Source organism: Diadema antillarum, unplaced genomic scaffold, assembly GCF_040938485.1.
Source record: "Diadema antillarum isolate AM-2024a unplaced genomic scaffold, OU_Dant_1.0 scf00000104, whole genome shotgun sequence".
NCBI classification, from domain to species: Eukaryota; Metazoa; Echinodermata; class Echinoidea; order Diadematoida; family Diadematidae; genus Diadema; species Diadema antillarum.
In genome coordinates this window covers 1,238,782-1,253,593 of record NW_027270993.1, presented here as the reverse complement: position 1 = coordinate 1,253,593, position 14,812 = coordinate 1,238,782, and the positions used below count along the sequence as shown (strand labels likewise).

The following is a 14,812-nucleotide window of genomic DNA, read 5'->3' as shown; positions in this document are numbered from 1 at the left end:
TCATGTTCCTCTATCGATTTTCTTGTAACATTAGGATCGATTATGTCAATATGATCTTGGGTTTCCTTTGAAGGGGTTCGTGTTGTTTTAACTCCTCGTTTTCATAATACCCATGTAAGATTATACTGTTTACTACTGACGAGACAAACATTAAAGGGAGAAAGCAGAGTTGGTATAAATGCATGGGGGAGGGGGATAGAGTACTATATGGAGAGACCCAGTAGACCGGAGGTGGCGGGCCAACTCGTTTGGGGCTGGAAAGGGAAGTTGTTGGGTTGCAGAAGCAGCATGCCGTGCCCATAGAATCTAGTTGAGTATTTAAAGAATATGAATGATATTCTCTCTCTCGCGGCAGATACAGTTTAACTTTTGGCTATATTATAGTCGGAAAGAAATGAATGTTTCACAAAGAATACGAAGGAGGAGGAGAAGGAGGACGAGGACGAGGAGAAGGAGGAGGAGGTGGAGGTGGAGGAATTAAGAGGAGGAGGAGGGGAAAGGAGGAGGAGGGGAGAAGATGGGACGGGACTCTGTTCAGTGGCAGTAAGAACAGATTGAAATGCTATTAAAACATGTTAAGAAAGAGCACTGCCGAAGACTTTTGTTTACTGTACTAACCTGTCGACAGAAATCATGTATACACTGCGGGTGCCTGTAAGAAAATGCCTGAAGTGTGTGATGATGTCTTACCCCAAACTTGCCATATTTATGACTACAGTCATCGGACATATGATTTTCTATACTTTGCCACAAGTCTCCTCATATTCTTTGCTAAAAATCGTCATATTTCTCTGCTTTTCTTTAGAGAGCAAAGGAGATTATCAATTAGAAGAAGTGACTGTGATATTGACAAAGGCTCGTCGAATGACATCATCCGTTGCTATAGCTCTCACAAATTCACATCAGTTTCCTAGCAGGAGAACGTTTGTGAAGCTTGGGATAAAAGCGTCTCTCGATTTGTTGATACAGTGTAACACTTTATTGTTCTTCCTTTTTTCCAATTCAAATGCCTCCCGATCATGATATTTGGTATCAGAAATTACACAAGATTTCTATCAGGACTATTCACACATCATTAAGAGACTATGCACATTAAGCATTGGGAGGCGATCATAGTGAACTAGTATTTCCATTAAAGGATCCAAATGTATAGAGGCAGTGGCGGCACGTTCAACATTCACACGCACACACAAACACACACACACACCAGACTGCCGCCACTTATTTTGATTAAATTCTCCGGGCCTGTTGCACAAGATTTATCTCACTGACACAGTTTCAGACGGGTTAACTTGACGCAGGGTCTCGGGGTGGCGCACATTGAAATAGGGTATCATCTTGAGTGTTCACCGACCTACGTCACTCTCATGATAAATGAAGCAATGGTGCATTTCGTTGCCTGTCGCCAGTTCGATTACAGTTACAGATCGATGTAATACCGGTCTACGTCAGATGGGGCATTGTTCTGGGTGATGGAGCTCTCCGGTGGGGCAGGTGCATATGAATTTTATGAAGACAAATTAGTGCAGAGTGGTTAGCTAGCTACCATTGTGACTAGTGATAGGTTATCACCACTGTCAACTAACAATGTAGCACACGCTAGAATGGGCACAAGAAGCCTTCAAACCCGCAACATACAGCTGTGCATCACTACTTCCCAAACACAGCTACGCAATTTCATTATTATTTCCATTAATTATCTATAAGAGCGCCCGTTCGAAAATATTAGTGTAACAATATAAAAATGTAACAATGTAGTAATCAACGCGTTTTCTACAGATTCCATAGCAGCAATTAGTAGAACACAACAAGTACTTATCACATTAACTCCACTGTTGCTTTCATCTCACTTAACCACTATGCTCAGTATTTGAGGGCAGTGGTTCTGGTATACCATAATTGCTGGTCAATCGATTTTTGCTGTTTCTATTGCTGAAATCTAATAGGAATCGATTGAAACACGGATTCATGGTTACATAGCACCCTCTATGGCAACCACAGGAATGTTTGGCCTTATTTCAAGATTTAACAGAGAAAGAGTGGCGACATTCACGACGGCCATGTTGCACCTTGCTCGTTTTAATCTGGGCGGCGTAACATCATCCTATGCAATCAATAGCTAACCAAGGGCAATCAATATTACTACTGAATGAATACACCCGACAGAAACGAGAATTATAGGGGATTACGGTAATATATTATGTTTGATATCTAACCTTCAAATTTAATTTTCCAGGTTCTTGGGCATGCTATCATTAATTTTCATTTAAACTTCAATCATTAATCTAGACTTTCATTGATAAGATTCATTCATAATTATACATGAATTATGCCTGTTCCCTATCAACGCTGTAAAACAATTATTCAAAAACACATAAAGTAGCACACAGGTGAACATTTTGGTATCTTCTGTACCTGTTATAAAGCTTGTATAACGACGACGTCATCAATAAGTATTATAACATGAAATCAAACGACTTGATCTGAAATAATGAATATTGAATTGTTTGTTGTTGTTGGTTTTTTTTCAAATAAAATCTGTCTCTCAGGAGTCCTCCAGTTGCATCGTGAATGTTTCTGTCCTTCTTCTTCTATTTACTGGTGATGTGTGGGTGTGTGTGTGTGTGCGTGTGTAATGGAATATGCCCAGTTGCTTTGAGCAAATTATCATGTCCCCGTTTGGCAGGCATTTTGGGAGAATATATGTGTGTTAAAAAAAAAGATTAAAAAAACCGGATTTCGATTATTTGGTTAAAAAAAGAGTCACAATTTAAGATTGACATTATTTGCACGATGTTTGTGTATACTGCATTTTGTCTTTGTATAATGTAAGATTGACATTATTTTGTACACTGTTTGTGTATAATGCAGTTTGTCGTTGTATAATGTTTTGTTTTTGTTTCTGTGAACGTGAATTTTGTGATATGAAATTGAACGAAATTCTAATAAAGAATTGTTAAAAAAGTGTGTGTGTGTGTGTGTGTGTGTGTGTGTGTGTGTGTGTGTAACTGTGCGTGAAGATCGACAAGACTGAACACAACTCATTATGTAGGCCTATGAATAATCGGACAAAAATGTAGATCACTCGACAAAGTTCAATCGCGGCTGAAAAAACGGTATCTATGTGATGGGTATTCCATAGACTTGTACTACCTGCTTGCTGTAGAGCTATAGTGTTCGGATAATCGATTCTAAATAGCACCTGTATGATAAGCCGCCTTTGGTATGCTTCTACAGATATTTTTCTTTAAGTATTTCCCTTTTGTATCATGTCTTTGTCTGAGATCCTGAATTGCTGGCTTTCCGATCGCGCAGCAAAATCTTCACTGGAAAAATGAGTCAAAAATAGATGTGAATAGCGTAAGTATTGATTTTTGGCGGAAAGACTTCGCGAATTAATAGCGATCTTATCTACAGTGAGGATCCATTACAGGCAGACATGTATAGTCATACATTTCAAAATGACAGAATGATAAGTCAAAATGGATCAAATGGCTTCTAGCCAGAAATGGTACCCTATGTTTGGGTGGTGTTTTTACACACTCATTATCATATCTATTTGTTTATCTATATTTGTTAGAGCAAGCAATTTGTAATGTGTACATGATGTAAGAAAAATAACTTCACACTTTTCGTATCTGCGATCATGCGTAGTACACTATCAAGATACGAAAGACCACTGAATTTAATTTCAAAAAGAAAAAGAAAGTAAAAACATGAGGGGGAATATAAATGATACAATTAAAGAGAAACATTGTCATAATCAAACTACGATTATAAAGCAGATAAGATATCTCAAACCGCTATACTCCACCAAAGCTTTCATGATACATTGAACACTGTGATTATGATGTCAACTATAGTACCATCTGATAACGATAGTTTTCATCAAATCTATTTCCAAACATCATTTCTTTTTTCAATCTTATGAATAAAAAGAGACGGTGAAAGAAGAAAAATTAAAAGAATTCTGTTAAATACCGTATAGGACATGTGAAATGTATAGGTCCCCGAGGGAATAGTGTTGCTCTTAACATAATTATTATGTTAGTGACAAGTCGAGGAAATTCTGTTCACTTTGCACCAAAATTTTCTTCTTTCAGAATTCTGGTTATATCTTGTTAGTGTCGTTGCAATTTTTGACATCCCATGATTGTTGCTGTCTAAACCGTTTATATTATGATTATCAACTTTTGGTTGACCAGGGTGGTCGACTAGTCACTATAATGTAGCACGGTGTTCTATATAGTTTTCTACACGTTTGTAAGAGCAATTGCCTTGCCTGCTTCTGAAGGCAGAGGGAATAATACTATCATCAACATAACTATGTCAGTTATAAGTTGAGGGGTTGTGTATACTTTTCACTTAAAAAATAAACTTTGAGGAGTTCTCTTTATATCATTAAACTACATATTGATTTCAACTACTGCAACATCACGAATTGTTGCAGCCTTCCGAATTCTCATTGTGCGATGAGCGCACAGGGACCTGCCACTAAAACTTTGTAATTTCATAACTTGTACACGGATTGTCCGAATATTCCTAATACTTCATTGATGTGTGCCTCTGCTATTTCTGCAGCCATTCAATCTACGAATTAAAAACCCTTCAAGAACACATGTCCATAATCCAGGTCCGCAGCTGACAAATTTTGATGTTACCCGACCTCCACTCGCGACGCTGAAATTCGTAACCATGCGTCGCAGGTTTGTGTTTACACTGTACAATATGCGGTGTGCACCAAAAATCGTGTAGCATGACTCTGTTTCCCCCCTACTGATCGCTGTGTGCAAACATATTTTTGTATACATGTATTTGCACAAGGCAACACGTCTCACGCATTTATGATCACCTTTGATCAGACATATAAGCTGCACACACGAAGTGGCTGTAATACAATCGTTGCGATAAACAAAAAGAGATGAATATACGCCAGTGACATTCAAGTGCATATTGGTTGCAACCATTCACCCTGCGGGGGTTCTTTGTGTTACTACGGATGGGGGTGTGCATACTCTAATATTAGTGGGACTATAGCTGCCTATATGAATATTTCCAGGCTGTTACTGTGAATGTCATTTATGGTGAAATATACAATTAGATATTGTTTGCAATATGCACTAATCGTATCCTGATCGCAGAAAGATATCACAAGTCGAAATGGAAAGAAAAATATACGAGTCGTGATCTGTGACGACAATGCCTTTCATGGAAACCAAATACAGCTTAAACATGGTATACCTTTCATTACATAGGAGACTACTATTCTTCTTCTTCTTCTTTCTTCTTTCTTCTTCTTCTTCTTATTATTATTATCAGTATCATTATCATTATTATTATTATTATCATCATTATTGTTCTTTTCCCTCTTCTTCTTCTTCTTCTTAATCTGTCTCCTTCACTCCTGAAGATTCTTCAGGAGTGATCAATATTGCAACATAATGTTGTCAATAAGATGACTTGTCATAGGTCGCCTGCACATGTACCAACGTGAACCGTGCAGGTGTGTGGTTTTTTAGGACCACTTGCATGCGTTTGTTTCCAGGTTCAAACCCCTTGTCCCACTTTCACGTTTAATGAGTTTAGGGTGTCCGCTTGTTCTGATGTCTTACCGAAATGTACATGCAGGACTGTTAAGACCTGAAGGCCTGTAATTATTCCACGGCAGTCAGCGGTTCTCAGTGTGAACAAGATAAAAATGTGCGTTGTGGTTTTGTGTAGGATATTTAAAAGAGTGATTACATATCATTTACCACTCCTCAAGACTTTCTATTACAACTATACAGGGAAAGAGGAGGACGAGGAAGTGATAGTTGTGGAGATCCGCAAACGAAACTGACAAGACTTACAGAGGCATGCACTTTATCGCTTTGTATATCCGTATTATTTATGTGTCAAAGATGCGAGAACACGATTATCAAACTATTGTGAAGGAATATCTGCGTCAAAATATTGTAATTTACTTTGATTTATTGTTCGGCAAAAACCAAAGGTATGTGAGGAGAACACACAAAAAAAAAGATGAGAAAAGCGAAAGGTAAGGAGCAGGGGACAAAGAAAAACAGCAGATGAAAAAAGAAACGAAAAGCAGAAAAAGGGAAGCCGAGGAAGCAAAGAAAATTTTAATTTCTGTCCATACCCCCCCCCCCCCAAAAAAAAATTCTCGTAAATGATACAGACATTTGAGTGGAAGAGTTTGTCACAATTGAATATTGTCGGCGCTTTGACTGAATGCTTGTGAATATAACACTGCATACTTCAACAAACACGGTACTTTGGTGATATGCAGGTTGAAAGAAACTGGGCGTTGACAGGGCCGCATTTAGACCAACACACGAGTAATACAAACCACTCACGAAATAGATTACAGTTTACTGCTAGAGTTCAAGTCGAAAGTAGAAACTTACCTTCATACCATCCATAAGACAGGTCCGTCGCGTAGACTGCCAGTGTAAATGTTGCGTTTCCAACCCACATTAACATAAACACTGTAGGGGGTGCTTGATGACTTCATTGAAGAAACACATCGGGACCGTCTAGTGATCAAGTCGCGTGCATTTCGAAATTTAAGAGCCAACCATTCTTCTGCTATTATTTAAGTAAAATGAGACCTGAAATTATATATCCAAGCGACGACGTTTCACTAAATAAGCCAAATGATATCTTTTGCTCGAGCGTTGTGCTGTGAATTGCCGATCGGGTATGAGTTCGCGAAGTATGATATCTGAGATCACGTCGTCTGTGATCACCGTTTGTCAACTCGCCCGAGTTTTGTGTACCAACACCGGTTTTAGCAGTGATTGTCAGTTTTAGCGGTTACTATAGAAGAGCACAAATCCGAACATACAATGAGCTGCCTGAAGCACCCTACTTCCCTATTCATTGATCGTATGGTCGACTGCTTTTCTGTCTCCCTTCTTGTTCTGCTCCGTAAATAGTTGCACAGCTTTTCGGATAGTTGAATGAGCACCTTTTGGCCTTCCAGCGCTAAGTAGCCAACTTGCATGGCACGTAAGCGATAGTCTCGATAATTTCCTACGTACTGGTAATACCTCTAATATCCAACTTCTTCGCTATAAAAAAGAAAGAATAACTTGTGAACACGGATCATGCACACGGCAAGGTAGTCCGTTCGACAAAGCGAACTACTCTACTCCAGCGCGATGGAAAGCGCTGTTGATTTCCATTGACAGTCGTTGCTAGGTGACGCAGTCGCGAGCGGGTTGCGGTGATGACCCTCCTCGAAGCAGATGTCAACCCGTCTGGTATGAAGTAGCCCTCCCGCAGACTGATGATGAGCCGGTAGAGCCCCGGGAGCCATGGGGTGAAGAGTCGATGCAATCGCACCGTAGGGATTTCTCTAACATTCCCTACCCTTTATACATCTCCCTTCTCTCCCCTCCCACCCCCTATCATTTCTTGGCCCAGAACGGCAACGACAAGAATGTGATTTATCATGACGTAGACATGATCCAATACCCACGCTGCATGAATTTCTTCATTACAGATATACTGCGCACGACTTGATTACTAACGTCATGTTATTCACCATCTGAAACGATCAAGTGGCGTCTTCAATGATTGCCCAGATTCGTGACCAACGGTTAATTATTAAATGGCAATTTTTTGTCTTGATTATAGGCCATCACATATTATATAATTCTAGGAAACATAGTTCATCATGAAAGACAAACTGCACTGTTTTGTTTCATTTCATCTTTATCTACCCATATTTCTTGATTCATGGTTATCTGTACCATTATTAGATAAAACAAGAGGGGACTATTCCATTCTGTCTGTCTGTCTGTCTGTCTGTCTCTCCCTATCCTTGTCTTTGTCTCTCTGTCTTCTTTTCTCTCCCTCCCTCTCTCTCTCTCTCTCTCTTTCTCTCTCTCTCTCTCGTCAGCAGGAGGCAATGTCCCCTTCCCATAATTTTCCCAATAGTCTCCAGTCCAGACCCACGAATGCGGCTGTTTGAATTTGACGGCTGTCAGGCAGACAAAGATTTGCTCTCAGACTCCGACGCCTTCGCTGAAGGTGCTTTAGAAATTTGTACTCATCTTTTCCATTTGAGAATTCACCGGTGGTGGTTGTTATAAGGTCATAGTTGGTCATTTTAGTTCATACAAGGTTTTGCCGTCTGCATCACTCTGCTAGACTTCATAACATTAATACTAAAATTTCGGTGTTTGTTTTGTAATAAGAGATGTATTAATGTGCTCATGTTCGCGATATTTTCAATCTAGCAAAGAGCTACTCACCAATTTTTCTCAACTTCAAGTGTACAGAAGCGTGTCTCGAACGGACAAGAGTTGCCAATTTCTGTAATTACCCGGCAAGTAAACCATGTAAACATATAGCGTTGCAATCAGAATTCTCTCTCAGGAAAAGTATGACGAAGAAACTATAAGGTATTATTCTTGAACAGACCGTGCAAACCAGTTTATATTCAGGAAAATGTGCCAGTGCCATGAGGTTCTATCTCTTCTGTGCTCTCTACACACTTTATAATAATTTCCATGTCGCATTTTCAATTCATGGGCAGTTTGTCTTTTAGTTGTCATGTATCCAAGTGCAGTCGTCGAGTACAAGGAACTGGAAGAGAGAAGAAAAAACATAATTGCTTGAAATATTCCTATAAGGATATCCTCCGAACATTGATTTCTCTTTTGTCTCTGCACCCACTTTCCTTTACAATGACATGCTTAGAGACTTTCGTTCCATCCAGGAAAGCCATCCCTTCGTAAAAAAAGTCATCTGCTCTGGTAATACCAACTTTGAAAGCTTTCTTGCAATCCGCCACCTTCACAGCAGTACTCTTTCAAGCGTTCTTTAGACCAGGGAGGTGAGACTCTCACCTCCCTGTTTACACTGAACAATGCGGACTCTGGTTGGGATTACGCCCTCTCTTGCTTCATACCGTACAGGCGTCAACGTTGGCCTTCCTGAACATTGCGAATCTCTTTTCCCTCGTCGCGAAAATGACGGCCACAAATGAGTACACATACAGTATAATGTTGATGAAATTTTTTGTCTTTTATTTATTATTGTACACACCACGAAGAATTACATGTTGATATTACATCTCATTACCAACTTGTTGCGTTTATCAAATTTTTGATAAATTTTTGATACAACGACTTGACAGGAATGCACAGTGACAGCATGATTGCAAGCTTACTACTCTCACGGAGTTGGCGAAAAGCCATAATAACCTTGATACATTGAAGCTTGTTAGAAATTTTAACAGACAATTCATAATACACTGATTCTAACACTTAGTCTTCATCTACATTTCATCAATATACATTGTTTATAAAGTACCAAATACATCTATCGACAAACAAGCGGAATATAGGCAAATTATAATTAGAAGCCTACAAACTACTTTGCTTGAGTCGTAAAAATTCACTTAGTTCAAATTACACCCATATACAGTCAACAGTCTTTGTTGATTCAAATGAAACCATAATCCTGATTTGACCTAGCAGGATGTTATTATCCTGTTGATATCTTGCTGAATAATACATCATTATTTTTGTTAAAATGTATTCTTCGTGTATTTTCGTAATTTCTGCATCTGCGTAACGGTCACAGCAATATTCAACTAAAAAAAAAATCACCACATTGACCATCAAGAAATTCTTACTATTGCGGAAATGAATAAGTTAAAGAGTTGTCTTCCTAATAGCTGAGAGGAAGCGTATCAAACAGAGAGAACGTAAGAATCATGCTCAACTTTCATTCAGTCGTATTTTGGCATCAACGAAACAAAGCAATTTTATTTACAAAATGCAAAAAAAAAAAAAAAAAACTCTTTTAATCTTTCCAAGTTCTGTAAGACGAGGAAATCAGAGAATATTTTTAGATACTGAAACTTGCTATCTTAAAAGTAAAGTTCCTCAAACGAATATCATTATGAATGGATTGAGAGGAACAGATATGAAGGGAACGTGACAGAGCTGCCAAAGACAAACAAACAAACAAACAAACATAAAGCAAGAATACCAGAGGGAACAAATAAGGGTTAGTTTATAAACATTGCATATTGGATGATAAGTTATTTAGCATCCGGTTGCTGTTGTTGTTGTTGGGTTTTTTTTTATAGCCAATGACAAATTACAAACCAGTATCGTTCGAACTGTGATGGGTGCCAAACTATACTGGAACCGGTGACGCACAGATATTTGGCCAAACTTTATTTTTAGACATGTAAAACTGATAATAAGTTCGGGTATTATATTAATGAGTTTGTTTACAAACTATTCATAGATACATTGAAGTAAAATAGTTGCCAATTAAACAACTTTTAAAGCAATAATTGATGTAGGTCCCTACGTGAGTCACCAATTTTTAGGGTGAGGCAACCTTCCTGCAACGACCACAACGCATCATGTCTAAAATGGTGGCCCTCAGGAGTGGCTGGGTCGCGGCGTAGGCCAGGGGGTTGAGAAGGCTGTTGGCGTATCGCATCCAGCCGAAAAAGATATATGCCGAATAGGAGAGACCCGGCACGATGAGGCGGGGCTCGATGGTGTAGAGGAGGTTGATGAGGCTGATGGGCAACCAAGTGACCACGAACGAGAGAATGATGAAGAGAAGAGTCCGAGTAGCCTTCCGCGATTCCGTCATCGATTCGCGCTTAGCCTATAGGACACCACCACGAGCAGGACAAAGATTGTAACCCAAGAATCAAGATTAAAACCCATTACGGTTGAGTGTACTTATCTCACCTCCTTTGCGGAAGGATTGGATAATGTTAGACAGCTGCCACGATATAAATTCATAACACTTTTTTTCACGCCTTGCAAATAACTAAACATCACTGTCATAATTGTGATTATACTCATGATGATGACGATGATGATGGTGACTAATTATCATCAGCATTCTTATCTCTTTTATCAGCATCATTAATTTTGTCACTCGAGAATACAATTAAAACCATGATATAAATTTCAGTGCAAATATACAACTTTTCTACCATCTTAATTCAATCTCAAACTCGGATGTACCGGAGCAAGATGAACTGTCAAGTTTCTGTAAATGCGCATGTCAAAGATCTTTCCTCCCTATACCTGCTAACCAAGTTTGGCGCATCCGGCATCCATTACAGATAATTATTAATCAGATCGATGCAAAAGCTCAGTGACGAGTTTCACCTTTACCGGATGGCGGTGGGAATGGTGTGCTATTCCCAGTTTTACATGCTTGCATGTCACAACAATATCAGTAACAAAGAACGTACGCAAATTATATGAGAAAGATGATCTTGCGACATCAGCTCAGGTACTGCATATTTTACAATGGTCATGTTATAGTTTATCATCAGAACAGTTTATTCCCCTTCCACAAACGTTTTGAAAGGTTAACATTTCTCTCATGAAAGGTTATAACCCGGCGTCATAATAACTAAAATGTTTCAACATTGTTCCACTCGAATAAAATTATGGGATGTATAAATTATGGTTACTCGTGTAAACTTATATAATTGTCTATGTTTCATACATAAGCAAAACATGAAAAAAACATTACAATGTAATCTATGTTACATACCTATTACTATGATAACTCCACAGCGTGTTTCTTTTTCTGTAAAATAATCTACATGACACGGAGTGGCGTTTTTATTATAGTGACGTTGTCTTTATTACTGTTTAAGAGAAAACCCTTGGAAGTGACATTAAACTGTTATAGGCTATAACCAGGAAACATATTTCAAAGGTTTTAGATTTCGTTTCGCTTTCATTCACTGAGGTTTCGCTTTTTTTTTTAAAGTATATACTTACGACAGGTTTATTCCCAGCGGCTCGATCTTTTCGTGTAGCAGTCTCAGGTGAGCTATGTTCTACCTCCTTCCCTTGCGTTGATTCGATGGCGACGACCACAGAGGGCATGACCGCTGACGTCACTTCCTCTTCCAAGAATTCTTCCGATGTCCTGTCATTTGCAGAGATTTCGGCTTTTTTCTCATCGAATTTTCTCCCGACGCTCTTGCCACCCAGCGTATCAACGATTTTCCTCAAAATTTGGAGATACAAGACGGCAACGAGAACGAAAGGCAGGTAGAAAATCAAGATCATGTTGAAAATGAATGCCCTCGAGTTGTAAGCATCCCAATGTACGCAGTGGTCGCCGTTGTCGAAGTCGTTGATGAACTCCCAAGCCGTGTAGTACAACAGCCAGAAGGTCAGAAATACCAGCCACGTGAGGGAGATCGACAGAGTGGCCTTTCGCTTGCTGCGAGACATGAAGTGGTTGATGGGGTCGAAGGTTGCACGATGTCGGTCGACGCAGATGACGACCACCGTCACGTTGGAGGCATTGGTGATCCCGTTCTTGATTCCACCTAGGACTCTACAAATAGGTTTGGAGAAAGGATATCTGTCCAAGAAACTATGAGCCACACCAACAGGGAGAAGGAGACCGATAATGAGGTCGAGAATGGCCAGGTTGACGACGAAGTAATTGTTGTAAGTCCGTAGTCGTTTTTCGACACAGAAAGCCGCAAGAGTCATACTGTTGGCTGCAATAACCAGTGCTGTAATGACAGAGGTCAAAATGAGGCTGGTGATGGTGATTAAACTTGACCGGACATCAGTTAAATCATTTTCTCCAACTCCTACTGTATGGTTTGTGAAAACACTTTCTTGCAAGAGAGTTGAATATACATCGGTGCTATAACTGTCCATCATCGGCATAGTGAATGTGTTGGCTACGTGGTGTTATTGTTTGACGATTTTTTGGGCTTTCAAGATCAAGCGTAAAATCCGGAGGTTCAAATAGGCCGGTGAAGAGTTATAATATTGACTGACACCAGACCACTGTTTAGGTTCATTTTATAGCTTTTCAGCTTCCAATGTCCACAAGTATTTTCTCTTCAATTTCATCTGCCGCAGTTTGACGAGTGATGTAGGCCTACCACTATCAAAATTTACAGTTACCTAACACCGAAAATCAAATCTATTTTCAAGGATGGAGCTAGTTATGAAACATAGTAAGCGACATGCTCACATAAACTGTAACACGGCATGAAGTAAAGCGGAATAAAAACGATGCAGTGGATGCACTGAAATGCATGTTCAGCATTACAGTAGGAAACTGTATGAGATATTCAATTTCAAGCACTTTTGAAAATCAAGCGCTCATTTCTTTTAAACTAACTCTTGTATGTTTTTCCTCATGACATCATAATCGATAATGTATATTTTGTGTGTCTATCAAGAAGTAGGTTGTAGTCAATATAGAAGTTTTTTTTTATAACACACACAATATATATATATTTATACCCTTACACGATCTCAAACTGCTGTAAAAAAAAAAGAATTTACACGTGCAGAAAAGCAAATCAAATCGTGTATTTACCGTGTCTTGCAACACGTTCATGTCTTATCATCAAATTTCTGGTGGTGAAGAAAACTCAAATCTTTAGATATGACAAATAAAGGTCATTTTAATAATGTCGGTCAAATGAACTGAAGTGGCGAAAGCAACAAGAATCAAGCGATACGTAAAATTGACATCAAAATAACATGAAACGTAAATTGAATTAGCGCGTTGACTTCAAGCTCTCAACCACATTTCGGGGAAGAAACCAATCACTTGTATTTGATTAAAATATCTTTGGAGAGTTGATGAAAACCGCTATCGTTCCAATGGAATAAAATGCATATGAAACTGGGTTGCATTCTACAAATTAAACAGAATGATACTTATACATACACAAATAGACAGACAGCCACTAACATGCCAACTTCATTACTGTACCTGTAGGCCTACTAGTATATAATTATCTGGTATACATTTTGCAGGACGGTGACGTGAACGAACGAGGTAAAATGCGGCCATTTAGTTGGTAAAAATATTCCTGGCGATCAGCCAATTAGATCGCAGATATTCTGAGACTGCGCACTGTTATTTCTAATGGTATTGGCGTCAGCTGCATTGCTTGTTTTAATGACTTGATATATTATTAGGCCAACAGGAAACTGACTGGCCAAACAAAGAAGAATAGATTGTATAAGTATCGCCATCAGGAGAAGGCATGCAACAACAACAACAACAACAACAACAACAACAACAGCTCAGTGACAGTTAAACAAACAAACGAATGCATGATTTGAGAATACTTATGCAAGTCATCTAAAAAAAAAAATCGCACAGCAGTGAGAACTCTGTTATTGACCCCCCCCCCCCACCCCAACCCCCCAAAAAGTGACATCAGTCACAGTAGGCGTACATTATATAAATCAATGAGACCGTCTTCAACTGCTTTCCAAATTTTTCATGGGCAAGGACATTATAAGCCAACTTTTGGCAACTATAACGGCAAACAAACAAACCAATGTTTGAATCATTGCAACTATTGCATAACATAATAACTTTATTAATTCTATGTTTACGGGTCCTAAACTTTGGAAGTCCTTTGATCATTCATTGAAACATGCTCCAAGCTTTAATAGCTTTAAGTGTAAGCTAAAAAAAATGTTTCTTGACAAGTATTAATGATCGATTTCATGGTAATCATAATGCCTCTTTATCTTAACTAATGTTTTATAGAAGTATTTTCATTTCGTATACTCGGATGGTTATTTTCTGTTTCATTGTTATTCTAATGGCATATAATGCACTTGGTACACGTTTCGTACATAAACCTGCGCTATTATGTTCAGGTTTAAATAGGTTAAAGATAAGCTAAATTCCATTTTGAAGTGAAAAAAGAAGGCTGTACGTATTTGCACAGGGAGTCATTATCGTTCTCATTCTGGGCCACTGTTTAAACAACTGAATATATCACAATTTCAAGATTTAT

At 38.8% G+C, this 14,812-nt stretch overlaps 1 protein-coding gene across 1 annotated transcript; it reads right to left on the bottom strand.

The window, feature by feature from the left end:
* Nucleotides 1–10,353: 10,353 nt before the first annotated feature.
* On the bottom strand, nt 10,354–12,701 carry LOC139719131 (beta-2 adrenergic receptor-like). The gene is made up of 2 exons (XM_071630563.1): nt 11,790–12,701; nt 10,354–10,647 (listed from the first exon to the last, which is right to left on the bottom strand). The coding sequence occupies exons 1-2, from the start codon at nt 12,699–12,701 to the stop codon at nt 10,354–10,356; spliced, it is 1,206 nt and encodes a 401-aa protein (XP_071486664.1).
* Between the last annotated feature and the right edge of the window lie 2,111 nt (nt 12,702–14,812).

Bases quoted from the DNA above. Each gene is read 5' to 3' on its own strand.
- LOC139719131 (XM_071630563.1), bottom strand. From the start codon at position 12,701: ATGCCGATGATGGACAGTTATAGCACCGATGTATATTCAACTCTCTTG. The intron at 10,648-11,789 runs GTAAGTATATAC...GGTGTCCTATAG, and splicing joins CCGCTGGGAATAAACCTGTC to GCTAAGCGCGAATCGATGAC.